The sequence below is a fragment of the Fistularia commersonii genome, chromosome 34, assembly GCF_037954325.1.
Source record: "Fistularia commersonii isolate RoL2024-O1a breed Wild chromosome 34, RoL_Fcom_v1.0, whole genome shotgun sequence".
Taxonomy (NCBI): Eukaryota; Metazoa; Chordata; class Actinopteri; order Syngnathiformes; family Fistulariidae; genus Fistularia; species Fistularia commersonii.
The window spans coordinates 1,748,860-1,772,500 of record NC_141317.1 but is presented as its reverse complement, the minus strand read 5'-3'; the positions used below and the strand labels follow the sequence as shown (position 1 = coordinate 1,772,500).

Sequence of the window (23,641 nt, the reverse complement as noted above, 5' to 3'; positions counted from 1 at the left end):
TTGTCAGCCCTCTTTGCATTCCTAGATGTGCTTTAATTCTGTGTTGTTATAACTATGTCAGGATTTAGGGATTTCAAATCATGGTTATTCCAATTAGTCCGGTATCCAGATGATTTCATATAAAAGTTTGACACGTCATGGATTTATTGATGAATATTTGCTGCTCTGCTTTCATGCGTCGTGTCATGGTGAAGAAGCCGCCTTATTCAGGACCATCCTCATTTCAAGGACATATTAAGGCCTAAATCATGTCATTAAACTTGACAAAAGGCTGCCGAAAAGTAATTGCAGGTAGATTTCCGGTGTGCGCGTTCCATAATCGGTCAGATTGCCTGTTTGGAGAGAGTTAAGTCTAAGTAGACAGAATATACCGTTCTTGAAAGCATCTTTTTTCAACAGTGGATGCAGCTCAGATTGATGCATCTCTGCGTAGCCACCATAGATCCCTCTGCCTCAGATGCAACAGTATAATCTTTTCCTGTGGGGAGACGTTACACCGATGATCTTCCGTGGCATTGCAGTCCACAGAGCGAGTCTGCACTATACGGTTTGATCTTCCCCAAAAACCCACAGACACAGGGAGGTGCGTGCGTGTGTGTGTGTCTGTGTGTGTATGTTTGCCGGTCGACATGTTTGTGTGTCAGTGTTTGAGAGAGCACCGTGCGCCTCATTTGGATGCGCCTCTAATTCCTATCAAGATGAGAGCTGTCTGAACAGATCTCTCTCATCATTATTTGCTCTGAGATTTACTTGTGCTTGTAAATGGTGTTGATTGAGGGTAATTTGGCTTTTTAATTGCTGAACAGCTGCCACACTCACTGCTGATTGCCATTGTAGACTTTCTCAGTAGATCACTCATAGACCCCTAAATGCCTCATTAAAATGTTATGCAGAAATGCATGAAATCTGAAGTGAAGGAACCCGTATAATGTTTTACTGATTTGTGTTTTATCATTGGAAAGGTCGTTGTAATTATTGTCAAAGTCAGCAAATGGAGAGCGAAGAGATTACTTTTTGAAAGTTGAATTAAGGGCTATGTGTAGATACACCATATAGGTTTCACTTAGTTTGATACAAAATGAACCTAATCCATTACTTTTAGAATTAGTCATAGATGACAAGATGTTATCTTATCACCCTGCATAGCAATGATACCATGTAATATATTCATTCTGTGTGACTTCAGAAGTAAAATTGGCAAGTCAGCCTTGTTAAAAAGAAAGAAATTGGCTCCCGGTTCTAACATATTTGCAATGTCACGATTCGTAAACAAAGAAACATTCATTCATTCATTAACTATATTGCTTATCCTGCAGTTAGGGTTGCGTTTGGGTGGGGTGGGATCCGGTATCCCTGCTGTCATTGGGCAAGAGGTGGGGTTCACCATGGAGCAGTCACCAGACTATCGCAGAGCCACATATAGAGACACACAACCGCTCTCACTCTTTCATTCACATGTCGGGGCAAATTTAAGGTCTTCAGTTAACCCCTGAAACCGGAAACCCATGTAAGACGTGCAAAATCCGCACGGAAAGGGTCCCCTCTTGGAATCGAACCAGGACCCTTCTTGCTGTGAGGTGGAAGTGCAAACTGCGAGTTGCTCACAGCTAAACAAACATGTTGCTCTTTGTTTATCCACGTCAAATGAACAAAATGCACTTGAGAAAACTATTCTAAAGTGCTAAAATCAAAATCTTGACACGCTTTGCTGAACTGGCTTCACTGTTTTAAATACAGAGCAAAGTGTATGGACAAGGCTGCCCTTTTCAAACTGCTGTCTTGAAAGAGTCTGTGTTAAACCTTGAAATCATCGTTCAACTTTGTGGAAAAACAGCTAAAGAAGAAATATCTTAATAGCGAGTACCAGCTCCTATTTAACAAGATGATCTGTGAACTATTATGTTCGACCAGCTGATAGAAAAGTGCTTTTGAAAATCATTTAGATGAGGAAATCTATCTTGCCCCGGCTAAAAGCCATCTAATCTACCTCGGAAATTGTCAATAATCAATTGCTGAAATCAGCACTGACAGAATGAGATTTTTAGACATCTGAGAACTACACTTTTATCTTCAAACTACTGTTTATACGGTATATAAGTCAAACATAGGAAGAGACTAATCTTTTGACCAAAGGAGTGAACGGAAGGTTGATGACATTTTGTTTAAAAGCTAAAGAGGTAGTGACAGGCAACATAACGGTTGGCAAGGCAAAACGAGTTAAAATATGTTTACGCTTGACAAAACCTGTGGGATTCAAGTATATCATTGACAAATAAGAAATACCGGAATAGAACAAATCACTCACCTCGGTATATCCAGCAGCAGAGCTGGACAAGATGTCTCTAAATCAGTATGACAGTTATTTCAAAATTTTACCTTGATGCCAACAAAAGCGACCAGAGGGCAGTTGCTCTTTTCATTTGATAGACCATTTGTCTGGTTGGGAAAGGTTTCTTTCATTTTTGTTTTGAGATTGCAAGTACTACCTGAAAAGGACCTTGCCTCCTAATTGCAGGCGGTCTATACGTCAAGCTTAAATATCTGAACAAATTGGCACATCAGAAAAGACTTAAATGCAAAAGAAATGTTCGCCTGGTGTGAAAGAAAGAAGACTTGCTTCCTTCACTTGGCTTTAGAAGAACCCTCATTCAACCCGGACTCAAGGCTCAGCTTGCAATGAGATTTTGTGTAACATTTCACAGCACTTCTGGAAGCTGGGTCAGATCAAGCTTGGATCACAACCATGCCACAAAACTGCACTAGAGGTTGTTTTTCACTGGCTGGAGACCGGTTCCAAACTCACTGGCCAAAAGGTCTTGGTTTTGGTCTTCAGGCAGGTAGGATTTCCAGGTTCACACCTACCTAACTGAACAAAATCAACAGTGAGGTGGAAATTCAGCCAGATGTAAAACGCTGTGCAGAAATGCTCTCACTCTTGTGCTGTTGTAAGTATGGGTTCCAAATAAATTTTTTGTTTAAATGCGAAGCCCGACTTAAGAACATATCGCCTCGTATGTGAGCACAGGTTTAGATATTTGCTTTTTTGCATATACCATACTATTCTAGACTCCTCTGCCAGGCTGGCAATACATTAGACTCCTCAAGCCTCCTCTCTTGCCTTTAAGTTCTCTGAGTGTCCCCAGTCAGTGTGATTTTAGTCTTGTCCCCAGGAAAGTACACATAATTTGAATTCAAATGCAGCAAATCCTTTTATCTTGTCAAAATCCTCTTTGATTCTGTTACGAAAGCACTGCCGTGATTCGAAAGAGAAAGATGTGAAAGACAAGGTAGGGGATGATCACCTTTAAAGGACTCTCATTTGGATTGAACTCTGAAGTGACGCTGCCAATGACAAGGGTTCTCGGCAAAGCTTTCATTGTGAATCCGATGCGAAGCCCGTGTCTTACATGAGCAGAGTGTGTTATTGCACTCTTCTGGTTATGTTTTAATGAGTAACAATTGTTAGCCAATTTGCATGTAAAACAATGTAATTATAAACAACCCTCAAAAAGCTGTAATACTTCTAAAAAATGTAAATTACTCTACATTATGAAGTGCAACAAAACCCAAGCTTTGCCTCCAAGCCAGGGCCTCTAGGTTTTGGATTCTTGCTTCCATTATTAATGCTATTCACAAGCCAAACTTTTTAGGCTGGTGCAGTTGGGCGCTTTAATCTATTTTTGCTGTAAATTAATGAATTTTTAAAGAGGAGTAGTCCTTGCTGAATAGAGCTGGATATGGGAGTGTAGATGGAGTCATGGTGACGCAGTGCTATAGCCCCCTTTGCTGTGCAAAGCATGAGTTCACAAACAGCATCCCATCTCTCTCTTGGGACCTTTCGTTGGGGGAGTTTAGTGAAATGCTGCATTCCTATGTTTTATTTATGACTAAATATGCCTTTTTAACTTTTCCGTTGTCAAAATCTGGAATTATGATAGCTTTTTCCTAGTCTGCAGTGGTAAGTCTTCTGGGTCGCCAACTCCCCTTACCTTGGCAGATGTTTGCAGGTGTTGTGTTCTGTGTGGGCTTAGTGAGTTAAATGTTTTATTCCCAGCCTTTTGGGATTTCAGTGTAGCCCACAGATTTCTATGCACTATTTCAATCCGATTTTCTTTCAAACCTGAGGAAAATAAAAATAAGTGTGCCGGCTCTTTGCGATTCCCCCGGATTGACTTGGCTGCACGGGCCAGTCAGTGGCTTTGAATTGGCCACTCAAAGTGTTGTTTTGACATGGATAAATGATGTCTTCACTGTCTAATTTTTGAAGCTTTTTCTCCTCTTTCAATAATTATTTGTCCGACCACTTTCTTCACGGACTAACATCCCAAAATGCATTTCAGTTTGAAATGGCACAGTACATCAATGCCTTTCCTGCTTTGAGAATAAGTCGAGAGTATCAAATGAAAATTGCTTAACCCTGCCTCAGTGAGAGATGCACAGGCTGCCACTGTAAGGGCAACTGATTTTTCTTGATGCCTCGTGATTGAACCTTTTTAGGAGAATGTTTTCTGGCACTGAAGCAGAGAGTAATTAAGATATTCAATACTGCCTTTTGGACCTATTTGTCCATGCTGTGAATGGCCCTCACCACTAGACATAACTGTGCCGAGTGCGCTTACAGACTTCCTTTTGACACATAAGACCTTCCCTCACCAAGGCAGTCCTTCCCAGAAAACCCTTCTGCTTGACACGCTCCGGGTGGGTATTTTGTCATTACTTCATTTTCTCTTGAAAATATTTTGATGCTTCTTTCCTTTAGCTTCCTCCCCCTGCCCTCACCCATCCCCCGTCACTCTATTCAAAGTTCTCTATTAAAATTCAGAACTGTAAAGCCTCTCAGTCTAAAAGCCTGCTAGCAGCGGGGGACTGTTAGCTGTTAGTGATGCATACAGCTGAGTGAGTGCATCACAGCTACAAAGTCTAATGGGTGAATACATTCAATCACTTGCAGACCCTCAACTCTTTTAAAGGGACAATATCCTCAGTCAGTGGAGGGTGAGATTTTCAAAATCTTTGGTGGGGAAAGATTTCTTGTTCATAAATGTCCAAATATTTGCTTCACATTCCATTAACACTCGTAATTTTTTTTTTTTTGCAAAGATCGCCTGCAAGCACCCCCCGAATGTCAAGTTGCTAAAGTTAACTTTTGACATGGTTTTTGATTGGGTGAAATGTAAATATCTGAGATGCCACTTGTTTTCATTTTTTCTAAATTCCGAGCCTCTTTCAAAACCAATTAATGTTGGCCGAAAGGATTTTTTTCCAAGCTCACACTATTTAATCAAAGCCTGCTTGTCTGTATGATCAGCTTCCAGAAAATCCCCTGTTCACTACCTTTATTTCAAGTCAGCTACAGCTCTTTGAAATATGCCTGGTCGATAACATTTTTGATGTCTCCACCAGCTCAGACATAGTTGAGTCTTGTGGGCTTTAGGTCCATGAAATTTGTTGGGGGTTTACCGCGTGAACTTATTGCAGGAAGGCAATAGCTTCACCCACAACAATAGCTAATTTTCCGCATGAAACTTGCTATCATAGGATCTTAAATTCTTCTTTGGTACATCAATTCAGACATACAAGAGTCTAACGAATACTTGGAAGCAATTGTATTCGTAAGATTTTGAAACGGGGATCTACGTCTCCTCTCGACAAGTTCCAGGCAGTGTGAATTCCATTCTCGTTGTTTTTAACGTGGAGGAGAATATTATAACAACTGCAGAATATTAGTCCACAACAGACTTCCAGGGTATTTGTGATGTAATTAATCTTAATGATAGGTATAACACTCAAAGTCTGGTTATGAGATCCAGTTTTACATTGTCACCACAAAATTTTAAAACATGATTGCACCTTTGGGAAGTAAAGTGCTCTGTTGATTAAAATGTTGATGCCTCCCAGACTTTCAAAAATAACAGTGTTTGAATTAACTTTAGCTAGAATTGTCATCTGCGGGAGGGGCATGAAAGAGTCATTTTTATCCATCTCAAGAAAAACACATTACCACTGTTGTGCATAAGTAAGTAATCTATTTAAGTTATTGATTTGCGGTATAACAAATGAGTTGGATCCCCCCCCCCAAAAAAAAAAAAATTGATTGAAATTTTCTCAGAATCACAGAAAAAAAAAAAACAAACAAGTAAACAAAGTAACGAACTTGAGTTTTGTTCACTGGTCTGCATTTTCAGGGGAAATTAATCAGGGGACATTTTCAGCATTTAGGGGAAATTGAATAGCAAAAATAAACAGAATGGTATGTGAAACCTTCATTCAGAAAAGGACTGCTAAGGAGTTGCTTCTAATTCCTCAAGTAATACGTCAAATCTGTCAAAACCTGAGCCTTTTTATTGTCCTTCCTTTCCCAGAGTATTTTCATTTGACTGCTGTACCGGGAAAGCTCTACATATTACCGTGGTGGCTCTCAAACATTATATACAATGGGAAACCTTTTCTATAATAAAGTGATGGCCCCAAGATCAGCAGGGGTACACTGCAAGCTGCCTTCTCTGCCGTGATCATTTTTCTCCCTTGACACCATACAAAGCACTGAGGCTGATGTGAAACACTGCAAATATCAGAAACAAAAGACACAGCGTTAACGTTAGCCCAGTCACTGACAGACCAGTTGACTGAGTTGACTAGGTAATTGGTTGTGTCTACCCACCCAGCATGGCCCCTCTCCCCAGAAGTCAAGTCATGCTCCTCCTTTTCTTTCTGTGCTCTCTTCCATTACTCATCATCCCAGTGGTTCACCAGACTAGTGGTGCAAAGCTACACCATGCTGCTGTGAAGCCAGCCCACGCTCCCAAACTTCTCAATAACAGGAGCTATGGCAGCACAGCAGGTCAGGGCTTGTGGCGGGCTGATTTGCAGCTTGAGCCTCTTTTAAATGAGGGGAAAATAAGTGCTTTGTTTTTTTATGCCTTGTATGTTGCCACCCCCATCCCCACCTACCCGGCCCCGCCACAACAAGCATTGCTACATTCCCTTCAGCGATTTTAAAAAAAGGTGCACCAATTAAGATCGCTTCCTGGGATGCCAGGGTGGGGGCTTGGAGAGAGTTAGTGGGGGCTGGCCACGGGTTCTCCCACCGTACTTGGGCCTTGAGCAAGATATGGGGGTTGTGCTGTGCACAAAGAATCAACCGGTGTGTGTCTTTGCTGAACGTCCTTCTTGCTTCTCTTCGTCCCATCATCATGCAGTTCGATGGGTTTGCAGCCAAATTTTTTTTTTCAAACTTGTAATTAATGAGATTTTTGCAGGAGCTGACTCTTTCCCTTTTCCTTCCTCCTAGTATATGGCTTCTCCAGGGGGACAGTCAGAAAGAGAGATAGAGTGGTTGTGTTTCTCTCTGCAGACAGACTTATTTGAGTTCTTCAACCTTGAACATATACAGTCAGCATGAATGGAAAATGCGTGGGCCAATAGGCTGTTTGTTGTTGAAGGACGCTTAAAGGTTGCCGTACGGGGTACAAGATGACGTTATTTTAGATGTAGCTTTCTGATTCGTATGTAAGCTAAATCTACCCAAGCATTGTTTTCTAATGCGACAATTTATCTACTGGCCTAAACTGTATCCGGTTCTGCAAAAGTCATTGGTTCACCTATGTTTACCCAAAATTCAGGGAACTTGGAAAGTGGCATATACAAAGCGAGACAATTTTCGTTGTTGAGTCAGAGTGCAATTTTAAAAAGTAAGAGCATAACTCCAGTGAAGAGCAACTGTTAGTGATGAGTAACTGACAATCTCAGTCCATTATTGACAAATGCAGAGACAATCTCTGACTAAGTTCAAAGGAATTCCTTCCTTTGCTTCTGAAAAAGTTTAATGTCATATGACCCTCTTCCATCAAAAGCCCCCCCCCTCCCGTTACATAGGAAGCACCGTTACACTTTCAAGTTCAGTACATCGCATGTTCTATGAATTTGAATGTTGAGGCTTCTCAAGTTTTTCGTCGTTTGTGCGTGTCAGAGTAATGGGGGTGGGCATGGACTTGACAGGAGAGTGAGGCACGTCGAGAGAATGGGAACACAGTGTGGGGGGGTTCTACTGAGAGGGAAATGGGACGAGCCTTTCAGCTCCTCTAGAGGGTTGGAATTCCTCCCGAGCTGTTCCCCCCATTTGGCAGGCACTTGTGAAAACAATTCCCCAGCTTTTAGTCACTCTGCAGATCCAATTGCCATTTCCACTTTGGAGCGAATGAGAGTGAGAGGCAATCCAGATAGACAGAACACAAAGAGAGAAGGAGAGAAGAGTTTTAATCGGGTTGGACAGATGCCCAGGCCAGTTGAGCGGTTGCACGATATTAATATCTTATGAAGGCTGGCTGGCAGAGCAAGCTCATCGTCTTGTGTGGTTTTGTGTTTGTGCGTTGCAGCAGCAGCCTTTGCAGTGGCCAAATGAAGAACTTGTGAACATGCAGGAGGGGAGGACTCTACCTTTCACTTTTGTGACTTTCCCAGATGCTTTGGCCCAAAGCAAGATGGAAAGGCATGGGAAGAGTAAGAAACTTTTATACCTAGTCCTCCATATTGCTTTGCTTCTCACAGTCAAATGAGTAGATAATAATTGTTCTAAGTTCTGCCATATTGTCACCTTACATCACAAATCCTATTTTTGTGCAGTGTTAAAGATCAAATGATGAACATGTCAAAATATTTACTTTTCCATTGTACTGTATTCTGCAGTGAGACACACACTAAGTGTGGAAATACTGAGCAAGTTAACATCTGTTTCTCTGCCAAGTGTACTTTCTGCTCTAGCTAAAGGAGATGAATAGGCATAGTAAACAAAACTCCTGCTTTTCCAGACTTGAGCCAAGGCTGTTGCACAGAACCCATTCAGTGAGCCAACAGGAGAGAACTTCATTTGCCACGTCGCTAGGCTGCTCGCCCTTTTCTTTAACCGCTCAACTTATAAGCACCATGACCTCTGAGCTGGAGAGTAGCTTGACCTCAATGGACTGGCTTCCCCAGCTCAGCATGAGAGCCGCCATCCAGAAGACAGATACGGGACACCACCATGGACACCACCATGGTCACCACCCCCTTGGTCTTCATCATGGGCACATGCCCGGAAAGAAAATTACCCACCTGGAACCGGGAACAACACTGGATCAGGAAGAGACTGCTCAGCACAGAGATGGTAAACCCCCATACAGCTACGCAAGCCTCATTACCTTTGCAATCAATGGCTCGCCGCGCAAACGGATGACCCTCAGTGAGATCTACCAATGGATCTGTGACAACTTTCCCTACTATCGAGAGGCAGGCAGTGGCTGGAAGGTAAGAAAAGACAAATTAAATCTATATTATGTCTTTTATTTGTTCACAAGTAATGTGCTGTACACACTTTTTCATCATCAAAGGGTACGGTACAAAACTCGAACTGCTTTGCGGTCAATAAAAGCTGATAATCATTTCAATTGATTAAATCATTAATAACCTCAAGGTCTGAAAGCCTATTTACAATTGTTTTATGGAATTAGAAAGATTTGTAAAGCAGATTTGTTCCCGGTTTTTATTTATGTCAGGATACAACCCTTGTCGATCAAAACACAAAATATGTGATCTGGCGGTTGCCTTGAAGAGCACAAAAACCTTTTACAGGAGCAGGGTTGATTGACAGATGCATTTCATCTCATTCAGACAACATTATTAAATCCTTATGTAAATGTCGCTGTGCGAATCCTGGCTAATATGAGGAGAGATGTGGCTGTGTTATTTGAGACAAATGAATAGATCCTCACGGTTGTGTCTTGGGGATTCTCTACCTTATTAGTGAAGAAGGGGATGGATATAGTCTCTCCACTGACACATTGCAAAGGCTGTCAGCACACTATCAACTAATTCATCTCTGTGAGAGTGGCAACATTTTTCTTCTTCTCATTATTTCTCCCTCTTCCACTTTTTTTTTATCTTCATCTCCCAAGTAGAAGCACCCTACCACTCCCCACTTCTCCTACTCTGTCACATTCACACTTCTCCCTTCTTCTTTTCCTTTCACAAACCTGTGTTTGTTCCCCTTCTATAATCTTCAACACACCATTCCCTGAGCGAGGATGCATGCCAGAAACAGAGACAAAAAGGTTACGATACAAGCCAGGTTGTGCTGGCAGTGTCTTACCTGCATGTAGGATTCTCTCAATTAGTTTTCTGCACAGAGGGAGAGGAAAGGGGTTACTGAGACCATTCAAGCTTTCCTTTCACTGACGCTTATGACTGCCTTCTACCTCTGGTCGTATTTGGGTGCCAGAATGTTTTTGTATCCAATAATTACACCTCAAGATGCCTTGATTTGTGTCTGTGGCTGCATTTCAGTAGCATAAGAGCCCGATTCTGATGGTGGTGGTTTATTTTCATGTGTACATAATATCAATGCCGGGGTTTCGTAGCAAGACGTAACCTTGGTTGTTTGTCTTTAACCGTAAGGTCATTACTACGTAATGCAATGATTACAATGTAATCTGTGCCCCTTCGGTAGGATAACCGCATTTCAGAGAGGGATCATTGAGAATGACATTCTCAAGTAAAAAGCTCCTTATAGTTTTGAAGGTAACGTCTAATAAAAAGCGTAATGCGCAGTCCAATACTGAATCTTAGGTGTTTAAAATAAATGACAGTAAAGTAAGAGATGAAGCACTCAAACAATTTTTCTGGTTTGTGTGAGTTACTGTGTTGGCCTTTGAGAAAAGGCTGTTGCTTCTTTGATGACCTACATCAACACAGTTGGGCTTGTTTCCCACCAGCTATGGCCATCACAAGGAAAGTTACATAAGTCTAGTTCATTCCAGTTCAGGTGATTGCTGTCAGCTGTACACAGTGGGATGCAGACACAGAGATTGTCTGGCTGCCGTGTTTGCCACACATTGCTGGCTCACTCACATACAAGCTAACAGTTAAACACACTCTTATGAATGTGCCAATTCAAGATGGAAACATAAGTTTTTTTTTCCCTTATATGTGGTCTGCCATGTTTAGCATTAGCCTCACCGTCTTCCACATGAGCATGCATGCGCACGCGCTTCTACACCCACTGCCAAGAGACTCCCACTCAGGTAGGCAGTGTACGTGTGCAGTCTGCAGATTGCACACGGGGAGCTCAGCAGGAGAGAAGATGGGGGAGTGGGAAAAGAGAGAGGAGACAGTCAGAGAGCAGAAGACAGTTTTACTACCCAGCACACGCACGCCGTCTGCTCTGTATGATAATGCGAGAGTGCAGGAACGGCAGAGTTGAAATCAGGACAACACACAGTTGTACACACTCACTGTGTGTACACACACACACACGCACACACAAACACACGCACGCACACACTCACACACATATTAGCGTCCGTGCTTATTTAATATCTTGCATCTAGATGGATAGCAATACATGCCATGTGCACATTTTCGAATGCATTGAACTGCTAATGTTGTTAGGTTTGATAATCACGACGCTTTCCAAGGTCATGAGATGTCTGTATCCAAGTTTAAAATGAATATAGGGAATTCTTTTCATTAGCCGTCTGTAAATTTGTGGCGGAGTAGTAGAATTACAAAAACAATGAAAGGGAGCACACTTGCATCAGCCATATGTTCATGAAGTTTATTGGTGCTCTTAAATCACTTGAGTGCATCCTCAGATTTTTTTTTTTTATTCCAAAATGATTCTCTCAAGTGGAATGCAGACAAAGTTGCATCAGTCTGCACCATTCTGGTTTTTACTACTTATCCCTCTCATATTTTATCTTAACCAAGCTCTCCTGTTTCCTGCACCAATTTCTCATGCTCTTCGGAGGCCCCTTGGCAGCCCTTTCATACCCACATGTCCCTCTACCATTACGGCCATTGGTATAGGTCAAATGGAAATGTCTTTTCAATATTCCACTTTAAGACAGTTATTTAAATGTTCAAGCTGGTAATGTTGTACTTGTAGAAAAGTTCTCAGGCGTGGAATGCAGTGAATGCCTCTAGAGGTAGTCACATAACTCTATCAACGTCGGCTCAAAAAGGCCATTGATTCAGTGGCCTTCTAGTGGTTTGAAAAATGTGAATCAGCATTTTGCGCAGGTCATCTATACATGCTTTCTATCTGTTTGATAATTTATATCTTATGACCCTACTTTTATGTGGTTTGAGTATCGAGCTGTATCTGCTGTGCAGTGCGGCTCACGGGACTAGCATGCTTGTCCTTGGAAACCGAACATTCCTGGTTTGATTCCCACACTCCTCCTAGCCTGACAAAGTGTTGTTGAGCAAAACGCTGAAGCCCAATTGCTCTCTGGCGCTGCTCAGTGTCTGCCTTCTGCTCATGTTTCTTCCATAATGCGTTAAATGTAATGGTCAAATTTCAACGATGTTGCGCTTTATGTGTCACTGAATATGACAAATAAAGGGATTTTTATTTTATGTCTATATACTACTATACTATCCCTTGCCTTTATATTTGTACTCCTTCAAGTCGCTACAAAGGTACTCACTGGTTTATTCTATATTTGAAGTTTTTGTTCAGAATATTAAGGTTTGTATTTTGCTCAGGGATATTTCAGTGGAAAACACCTATACTTTTACACTTTTTGTAATGTATGAATGCACATAAAAGTGACAAATGTAATCTAATTGTTACAGATTTTGGGGTAGGAAGCCACACGCAGACAGAATCAAGACAGACTGGGTTCCAAACAGCAAGTTTACTGAGACCAATGAACAGGCACAGGCAGACCGGGCATACACCCATGGGGGAGAGGCCCGGCGTTAGCATATGCCCAGTCGGGTCAAGAGTGGTCAGGCAAGGGGCGCTGCCGTACACTGACTAAGGGGGGACGCTGGGGAGGAACACAAAGCTCCGTCAGGGACGGGTGACTAGGCCGAAACGCTAGCGCACACCAACAAGGGAAGCCCTGTCTGGTCACGGGCGGCTTGGCGAACGGCGCTAGCATACACCGATGAGGGAGGCGGTGGCCCGGATGCATGGGTTTACACCGCCGGGGGGAAAGGCAACCCGGTAAGGAGCACAGGTTTGGTGAATGACCTCGCAACGAGAAAGGCTCAAAGCTCTGGCTTTTAAGGCCTCACTGATTGCTTAAGAACCAGGACCAGCCGTGCTCCCCCAATTGCATTCGTGGCCAACCCTGATACTAATAAATTAAGTGATTTCACAGGACCTCTTGGTGAAAAAATATTTTCTGTATTGGTCTACTACTTAATCCATACCTTTGTTTTGTTTGCTTATATTATTCTTTCAACACTTGGTTTCAACATGCTCGTTTCTGTAGATTTCTTTTGGTTATGAGCTGGTGGTCAGCCAAAACAATTTATTCAAAGATGTCCTTCTGTGCTCTAAGAACTGGCAATAGCTATAAACCAGACAAGTCAGCCAAAAGTACAATATGGCTTAGTGTACCCAAGAGCTTCTGCCATTCTCCCCGGATCTTGTTTGGTTTTTCCAATGCAACCGATATTGTAAGGTAATTGTTTTATCAGCGCATTAAAGAAACTTTGGAATACAAATCCTACCTACCTTTAAAGCACTCTTTTCATTGTCAGAAAAAGAAGGATATTGAAAGGAAACAAACCGTAAGGGGGATTTAACTCCATTCAAGCACAGTAAAAGCAATAGCAGAGAACAGGAGCCTGGATGGGGGCTGCGTGCTGTCACACTGTATCAATGCCTGAGCTATCAAATCACAACTTCAGTGTAACAAATAAAGATGATTCTTCTTTTTCTATCATGGGAAATGAGGTAGATTCTGGCTTTTTTTTTAGCTCTTAATAATACAGGAAACTATTGGTCATTCAACGCTTACCAAACCATTACCAAATTATCCAAATGATCAAGCTTTCCCATCATTTACCACTTGAGAATTGCAGTCTAGAGCTTCGCCTTTACCAAATGGTACGCCTTTACAGACTGTTGCAGTCTGTGTCGAGTAACCTGCTCTTGACCCCCCTTTGCCCCCAGCTAGCTTGCATACAGCCAGGCTAATTGCCTACTAATTAGCAATGCCTAATGTGATATTGTAAAGGACAGAGCCATCATGATGGCCTATGGCCTTTGGCCTTTAGTAAGACCCCTGTGCCAAAGACAATCACCTGATATGAATCAGTGCTCAGGCCATTATTCTGGCCCCCATCCACTCGTCCCTGCACCATCAAGATCTGCTGCTGAGCACAGCTGAGGTCAGTGCACTGTGTCAAGTGTACTTATGTCTGTGGAGAAAGGCTCTTGTCATTGGCTCCTGGGAGTCATTATGCACACAGAGGCCTGTATGCTCGCCTGTTACGGTCCTCTGCAACCTCAATGGCGTTGCAATGGAAGTGCATGTGTCTTTTGGTTTTTTCGTGAGTATAATTATATGATTGTGTCCACCTGGGGAGGTCTAGTATAAAAGCATGGCTGACAAGAGCTGCCATGCTACACTATACTCTCATTTAATCGCTGCAGTTTCAGCAGAACAGGCATTATTTAGGACATGGTGCCTTGTCTGCAATAACTCAAATGCTAATTTGAAGACTTTGCTTGAGAGATTGTGTAATTTTATAGTATGGGGGGATTATTACTCTGCTTTTATGAGTAAAAAAACTTTCTTTAATCCAGCAAATCAGTTGGATATCAGTGCCGCATTTCTATTGAAAATTGGCTCACTTTATTTTAGTTTGTGCTTACATCAAATTCTAGTTTGATGTATGATTCGGAGTCTGGCAATGGACTGTCTGAAACACACACAGTTTGAGTGGATATCTGTGATAGAGGTGTGTAAAAGACATTTTTTTTATGGTGCTATTTTTTTGGTAGTGGCCAACAATTTAGGTCATAGTGAGAATTATGAAAATCATCAGCCACTGACAGTCTTAAATAAAGGGCAGCAAATTAATTTATTTTTGTGGCACTTTTTATGTGCAGTTATGTGTGGACATCGAAAGTCATGGATTCTTGAATTTTCAGGTCAGTGTTTCTTTGACTTTAGCCTTGTTTAGAAATGTTCATCACTTCTCTATCTTTTTATGGGAGTGACTCACACCACTTATGGCTTTGGATTGCCATTGTCATTGCTATAATTTGTTGCAGTTTAAGATCACTGTGTCTGACATTTTTTGAGTGGGAGCTGTAGCACATGTATGTGTAATCCATTTATATCTAGTTTTAGTGGATGGTTAGTGACTTTATCGGTTGTGCTTTTCTTTCGCAATTTTTGGACAATCTTGTATGTTGAGGTAAGTAATGTTGTTGAGCAAATCATATAAACCTCTGTCTGTTTCATGCTCTCAATGTCTCTCTCTGTGGAGTGATAATCTGTAGAGACTTGGGGAAAAATCATATTGGGCATTTGATTTTAGCCGAGCAACTGTATATCAAGATAATGCCTTTTTTTTTTATTTCTCCCTGAAGTGTTGTGTCACTAACTAATATATAATGCAAACCGTGGATTTTATTTGAGTGAATACTGTGTGTTGTATGTCAGTTTTTTTTTTCCTTTTTTCTGGTTCTGTGCATGTGTGTAGCTCACTATACAAGATAAGAGCTGTACCTGAAACCAGATATACTGTGTACTGAGAGGGAGCACTTCAGACTGATGGAATGACTTATGATATAAAAATGTTTTTTTTTTTTTTTCCTTTTGATAACCAAGTGATTTAATTCTACTCACACTGTTCTTAGTTCAGGCGAAAAATAACACTGTGTCCCATTAACCCAGCCTTGCCTGTCTGGATGTTTTTTACGTGTCTGACAATGTATCTCTGTGTGCATGTGTATGAAATAATACGTTTTTAAATTAACATTTAGTTTTTGCCGGTTTAATTATGTTTTGATTCGTATGATTTGATTCTAAATGTCTCTGAATGCTTTTTCAAGCCAAACCCGACTATATAAGTATTATATAATCGTTCAATTTTTGCACAGGAAAAAAAAACAAACTTTTTAATATTCCTTACCCTGAAAACTGAATTTTGAATTTGTATTCCTGGAAACAGATCTTTTTTACCATCGCAAGCACATTGTAATAAAACTGGATAGACAATACCACACAGGGTTTTGGGAATTATATTTTCTTTTTGGACCATTTAGTTTTCCATACCAATGGAACTTTTAACAAAACATAATCTGTGGAATAAGAGTTGCCTGAATTTCTTCAGCATATATTTTAGATTGTATACCAGAAGCAGCTTTACTTCAGGCTTCTACTTTTAATACAAAATTGTTTTTTTTGACTCGCAATTTGAGATTATCAGCAGAGTGTAATACTTTAGGTGGCCTCCCCCGCCGTACGGGAACACATGCACACACAGACATATGCACATTGCAGAAAGCATGCAGCCATTAATTATATTTGGATGTGAAACACCGCTAGAGCTTTTAATTACGTGCTAATCACCAATAGCACTCTCAGTATTAAATTCTTAATTAAAATGGAAAAATTTCTCTTGCTATCTCCTCAAGGATTTGGCACCAATCCAGCAAATCATTTCCCTCTCTAACCAGCCAGGCCTGTAGCTCTCTCCATATGGCTAATGATAGTCTAAAGGCTGGTTTTCCAAGCACTCTGGAATGTAACAATAATATCACAGCCTATTAGCCATTCCTATTTTTTTTTATCCCAAAAAGGGACAAGAGCTTCTCTTTTGTCTAACTCCAAAAAGCAACTTTCATCAGAACAGAAGAAACCGTTGTTTTGTTGTGATAAAGCTGAAGCGATAAACGCATGATACTGCTCTGTGTGTCTTTTATAACTACTGAGGCATTTCAAATCTCCATGTGACTTTTTGTGGGGGATGGGACGAGTCGACTCAAATAATATGACTTGCCCTCAGTGAGACTCCCTATTCACAATTTTTAAGACTGGAGAAATGCACAGCTACATTTATAAGAGAGTCAACTTGGTATTGACTTTCATTACCAAATTTAAACTTGAGACATATGAACTTGAAAGACGTTAACTTTCGAGTGCTCTGTGATGCTCTATCTGCATTTGTAAAAGTTGCTCTGATTTGCCAATCCAAACTTTCAAAGCTCACGAATGGTTCCCTGGAAAATATTTCCAACTTTGATTTTTCTTAAGCTTTTAAGCTGAACCTCTGATGAACCTCTGTATCCACTGCTTCCGCTATCTAACACCAGCAAGATTGTAAAACATCGATACATGTTTTGTAAACTACCATATATCCAGTGACATGGATTTGGTTGACATGGTGCCCAAACACCAGTCATGATCCATGTGCAGGAGGTGAATATTTGCCATTGTATATTGGTTGTCAGTCTGCATTCCTAATGTTTTATAGCAGTGATCTGTAAATCAGTATTTAGAGATTTGCATACTCTTTTGGATATTCTCTTGTCCAATATGTTTTTATGAGTCCATAAACCTTTGCATTAAAGCTGTACTTGTAGCAGATTTGGTACTTCACGTGAGTGCAACGCACATAAAGCGGGCAAAATACATGGACCAGCAGACAGCTAAGGGACAATTTAGAAGTCAACAATCATGGAGGAGATTTTTCTAAACATTAAGATATAACAATAATTAAACATATCAAGCTCTATACTATCCCCTTTTGGGTTTATGAAGTTTCCAGCTTCTGGACAGTTTATATATTGTGATGAAGTGATAATTCACCCTTGTTGATAGTTCACTGAAGACGTAATAACTAACAAAATGTGTTTTTTTTGTTTGTTTTTTTTAGCTGAGACTTATATGGAATCATTATTGTTTATTTTTATTGATTAATAGCTTTTTAATTAGTGAAGCAGAGCCATTTTTGGTTCTCTTCTCGATGCCTGATTACGCCCCTCACCCACCCAAACACACACACACACACACACACACACACTTGTTCATTTTTTGAGGTCCTTTTCTTTTTTTGAACCTTTTGCAATTGGCAGGACTGAGTCGCTCTTAAAAGTTTGAACACACCATTGAGTTTCTCTGTCTTCACAGCTGGCAGCAGGTGTCTGTGCTTGCTGTTTTACAAGATTGTAATGGTTAATATCCAGTCTTTCTCTGCACCAATCAGGCAGATTTTTTTGTTTAATAAGAATTCTTACTACACTTTCCAATGAGATTTTGCAAAGTTTTGCCACTGTGTTTCATCTTTATTTGTCTATAATGCCAGAAGAATTGATCCAGACAGCTTCTCATGTAATAAAATACTCCGTTCCAAACGCAGGTTTTGAAGTCTTGCATCATTGTTAAAGCTGACTGCCGCCAAATTTTGTACTCAATTATGTACCCATAGGTGTAATGTCATACAAATACACATGTATTATAAGATGAAACTATCAATTTTTAGATGAAGGGGAAGTATGGCATTTCATACATAGTTTCATCATCGGAGGAAGCACTTCAGCAGGAATACCATTGTATTGTACAGTAATATTACCCATCTTCGCTTCACTATACATGAACCCGGCCCAGGCCAGAACAACCAAAAACACTTTACTCCTGTTGTGGTGAAACTCGCAGTAGAGTGGTCTTCACACTTTTCATCAAAGATGAATAAGAACAGAAAAGGGAGCCTGTCAGACATTATTGGGATTCAGTATGCAGTTGTGGCTCTCGTTTCTGCTCTCATCCTTCTTTTCCAGGCCGAAAAATACCTCACAGAAGCTATCACTTCATCATCGTGCTTTGTTGGACACCTTGTCCTCTTGCCAGTATATGCCCCATTTGGTTTCACTGTTATTTTTCAAAGAACTTCATTGCAATAATAGGATTTTATTTTCTAAATAAGCTGTTCGATGAGAAACCCTACTGGTATGACACAAACAAGACTGTGAAAAATTTTTAATGGTTGGCATCTTGTGACAGTGGTTTCCAATTTGGATGACTGGGATGTCCTGGAGTTGCAGGAAACACGTTATTTTTTTATTAATTTATTTTTCTTTCTTTTTGATTTGTAATGCCTCATTAGGGCGATTAATAAAACACTCTGAGATAGGACCATCATTTTGGTTGGTTTATAGTAGGTCGGTCCAACCACATCAAAATTATGGTGTGAGGTTTATTTTGTAAATTCAAGCACACTAAATAGTAAGAAAATTAAAAGAAAATATATTCTTGCAGTCAGATACCGCAACATGTTTTGCCATTAATGCTGGCACTAGTGTTAGCTTGAGCGCCTCGATGTCAGAAAATGTTGCAGAATCTTATTGAATTTGCCTGCTGACCTTCAGTGTTTTCTAAACAATTTTGCCAACTTATTCACTAAGACCTTCGGTTGAGACTTTAATTTTATTCATCCTTGAGTCCAGTAGGAGATTTTTGTAGAAGGTATTGAAATGCTCTATAGGCATACAATAATATAGATTAGAGGTCACAATGACCTTGCCCACACTGAATGTGTTTTTTCATCATTATTGGATGAGTAGGCACAAAATAGGTACAAACTGGATTTTTTTTTGCCTGAAATTGTGATGTCGCGAATTCTAACTAAATGTAATTCAACTCCTTCATTTAGGGTTACTAAATACCTCCAAAAAGTCATTACCCAGAGAGAGAGGATTATGTGTTCTTGTTCATTTGAGCTCCCCACAAAAAGAATACCTTTTCCTCCTCTCTTGGAATTCTCACGAAAGCGCATATAGAGGGAAGCCCCCCGATTTGGTACGAAGCAGCATAAGCTCACAAAATATTGTCATAGTTTACACGTAATTGGACTAATGAGATGATTTTTGCAAATAGATTTCCAACTAAAGTGTCAAGTGAAGTGACTCCTCAGAGTCATTCACTATTGGAAGCGACAATGAGTGAGTCACTAGCACAATACAAGAAGACTTGGTAATGAACTAATACATTTCCATGTGAAAGATTTACACTCAATAACCAGTGGGGTAATATCAATAGCAATATGCAATGTTTCCTAACATTGCCACCAGAACTCTGGTGGCTTTTTGTCATAGTTAACGAACACTCACTGTGTTGTTGCTATAATGGTTAGAGCCACACGGCCTTGGCTGACTGGTGCAGCCTGACAATCGAGTCAATTTAAAAATGTTAGAAGATGTGTGGTGCTAAATTTTTAAGGTTCAGCCCCGTAGTTTGTAAGGTTCAGTATACTGATATGATTTAAGAAAAGAATGACAGAATAGGTGCCAATAATTCAACACTGTGTAGTTTGGTTTTTTCCTTTGACCATTCAAGAACCTGAACCTTGTGAGTCTACATGGAGAGATGGCGAACCATCCCCCAGATTGTGGATGCGGTGTGGCCAACTGTAGCTCTGATCCGGACAGAACTTGAACCCTTTCACAAGACGACATCGGACCCAAACACTACCCATCAGTTAGACAGGTAGTACTGTAGCAAATACAATATACAAAGGATCTGGACCTGAGGGGAGCATTCGGAAGACCTGCTTGTATTCTGAAATCGTTGCACATTTACATTTGCAAAGCTTGATTTACTTTCCAAGAATTTTACAATTCCTGGGAGTTCTTGTCTGTCACTATGTTATATGACCAATTGTAGAGCAATAATTTGGTTATTTCTGCAACCCCTTCTCACTATGTGCAGCGTACCTCTCTCTTTAACCTAGACTGATGTTTAGTGCTTTTCTTAATACTGGCCCAGACAAGTGCTATACAAAAAAAGTGGCGAGCCAGCCAAAGGAGATTTTGCTTCTTTTTTCCTAACACGTTGAATTGTTCTTTGCTTCCACCATCACTGTGTATTTTCTCTCAAACCCTTACAAGTGGTAAAATAGCTTACAATATGAAGATGATTTAGAAGAAAATAACAAACTGGCAAGCTCACTGCTTGCTAGTGGTTTAACTGGTGATATAGTTGACAATGATGTAATGGAGTACATAGGTACGCTCGGTTCAGTTGAGAGAATAGTCCAAATTACTGGTGATGATCCTCAGTTCAAAGATGTAGCAATAGTTGAGTTCACATCAGGTGGGCCCATTACATTTATTAGTGGCTCTTTGCCCTGCAGAAGACTTAGCAGTAATCCCAGCAATATAACCGACCACATTCAACTTCTCTCTGAAGTGTATGTAGCAGACAAATGCTCAATTGCTTAATTGACTCTTACATAGCTGAAAGACATTGCAAAACCTAGTGGTGCTGAGTTAGTAGACTAACTCACTAGACTCCAGAAGTGTACTAAACCACCTGCCCTTGATTCTTCACCCTCTGAAAAGTGATCATGATATAATTGGCTTAGAACCACTCAGGCCAAAACCCTAATGCTTGAGTCCTGAACATTTCACCCCTCACGAAGTCCAAAAATAATAGTGGAGCACATGATCAAGAACAGTGACCCACCTTCATCATATCAAGACTGTGTCAAGTTAAACCCTTTTTATGGAAGAGTCCTATGTCCTTGCTCCAACAATATACAGTTCCTCTTACTCATGCCAGTGTGTCTGTCTAGCACAGTGTGAGGAATATAATAGAAAGTCTTCTGCTTCCTGCTGCTCACATTGTGAGGCATCTAGGACCAAAAGCATCACCTCATGATTATGTTTAGACTATTAGATTCAGCTTATGACACTGTTGATGATGGAGATGAACTTTTTGCAAGCCCTTTAAACACCAATCAGAACTCTGGCGAGAAACCGTCCAGCTACCTACAGCAACTGAAGATAGTCCTGGGTAAAGTTGTGAAGAGAGGGGGCATTCGCACTGCCAAACCAGACCTGAAGCTCCTAAAGCAGTTTTGCTGAGGCAGTTGAAATCATGCCTTGATTACCAATCTGTAACTTGAGCTCAAGAACTTACCCCATTCTCTGAAATGGTTTTCTTGCTGCATACTGTAGAAGACTGTCAAGCGACCTGGGTGAAATAGCATTTAGGCTTTTCCAAAGCCACAGCCCAGACCAATGACAATTCAGTTGAGAGTGTATATATTGAAGAGATTGATTTTGCAAACAGTGTAGTGGAGACGTCCCCCAGTAAGTCTGGGAAGCTTGAAAAACAAACCTGTGAATTTATATACTCAGAAGGCTTCACTTCAAGCAGCATTGAATGATAGTACATACCAGGCTGTTGTTTAATCTTTTTTAAACAAAAGCCCAAAACCAATAACTCTGCTTGGGAGAAGAGCTCAGGAGACTGGAACCTCATGAAAAAGGCCTGCCCAGGCTACTGTTTCAGGTGTGGTGAGGATGGCCACTTTGTCCTATATTGCATTGATGCGCCAAATCCTGAACTAGCTGAAAGGAAGCAGAAAGAGTTCACTAGGAAATCACAGGCCTGAGAAGAACAAAACAAGCAGTAGCTCGACTGAAAACAGTCCATGATTAGGAACTGTCGAGGGCGGGTACCCAATGAGAATGTCCCAAAGCCCGAACTCCAATTAAAGCGTCCATCCAGTCATGCTCAACAGAAATCCAATCCCCACTTACTAGAGGCCTTACAGATCAGATATGCACAGGTACTGTCAAAGTGTCAGAAGTGTACTGCAGCTTTCTCCTAGACGCTGGGTCTTTGGTGACCACAATTTCAGCTTCATTTTATGAAGATTATCTATCAAAGTACCCCATTCAACCAGTAGATGGCTTACATGTTGAAGGCACCAATGGGCAAAATGCTCCATATTTGTGCTGGGTGCCCATCAGCCTGAAATTCCCAAATAACTTTGTTGTAAATTAACCTGAAGTGTTCACTTCCTAGATATACACTGTAGCTGCAATATGTCTGTTCTCATCTTGTAGAAGAGCAGCGTCACGGGCAGGAGCGCAATAACCTGTCGTCTCTTCAGTGGCTACAGATTAGCAAGCTCATTAGCAAGCTCAAGCTTAGGAAAGATGCAAGGTCCACGGGTGGAAAATTCGCTCAATGACTCTTAAAGGGAGAGTCCCTCATGTTATACCTGCTCAAGAAAGAATTCTTCTTGATGGATATGTCAAAACAAACATCATCAGCGACTGTGCAGTCATTGAACAACTCACAGCAACTGCTCTTCCGGCCTTGTGCGGCCTTGTCTCTTTTCCCAAACAACACTCTCACAAATTACATGTTTGGATGTGGAATGAAGCTGACCACGACATAACCCCACTCCCCCGTGTCCTTGCCGAGTTTTATTCTCCCGAAGCGATCCCGAAAGGTTTGTCTGCCATGCACAGAGACAAAACCAAAGTAGGATGCTGTACTGTCACCACGCAGCCTGAGAGTGAAACACAAGTATCTGACCTATCATTTGACTTTGCGGATTCCTCTCTCAGTCAAGAGTTGGAAGATAGGGTAATACAGTGTTGAGGCTTATGGTGACAACTTTGCTTAGCATGACCTGGACTTTGGTCACGTGTCCAGGTGAGACATCATGGAAATCTGAACAACAAAAGACCCTTCAAGCCAAAGTCTAGACTAATACACCCAAATGACTACAAAGCTGTGAGTAAACACTTACAAATACCACTCACTGCCAAAGTCATTGGTGAATCAGTTGCCATACTCTCAAAGAATCCTTTTCTGCCCTGTGTGGATCAAAATGGTTTTCAGTAATGGATTTCAAGTCTGGTTATTACCAGACTGGAATGCAGTTATGAGAATATGGCCTCAAACTCTCCCCATCTCAATGTTGCTTTTTCCAAAGCTCAGGGCACAACTTTGGCCATATTGTTTCAAGTTAAGTTGTGGAAACAGATCCTGTGATCAGTGCCCTAAGAATCTGGCTGCGATCCAAAAACTCTTTAGCAACTCAAGTCATTCTTAGACTT

At 41.0% G+C, this 23,641-nt stretch overlaps 1 protein-coding gene across 6 annotated transcripts in view; it reads left to right on the top strand.

Annotated features, from left to right (window-relative positions):
- LOC147214165 (forkhead box protein J3-like) overlaps positions 1-23,641 on the top strand; it is a 65,964-nt gene that overhangs the window by 862 nt on the left and 41,461 nt on the right. For 2 of the 6 annotated variants that reach the window (XM_086141431.1, XM_086141432.1), the window contains exons 2-3: positions 8,376-8,499; positions 8,974-9,282. In XM_086141431.1, coding sequence (XP_085997557.1) covers positions 8,461-8,499; positions 8,974-9,282 — 348 coding nt within the window. In that variant the 5' untranslated portion in view covers positions 8,376-8,460. Of the gene's footprint in view, positions 1-8,375; positions 8,500-8,807; positions 9,283-23,641 lie in introns of all 6 variants that reach the window. The other 4 variants (XM_086141427.1, XM_086141428.1, XM_086141430.1 and 1 more) reach the window with 3 other exon arrangements.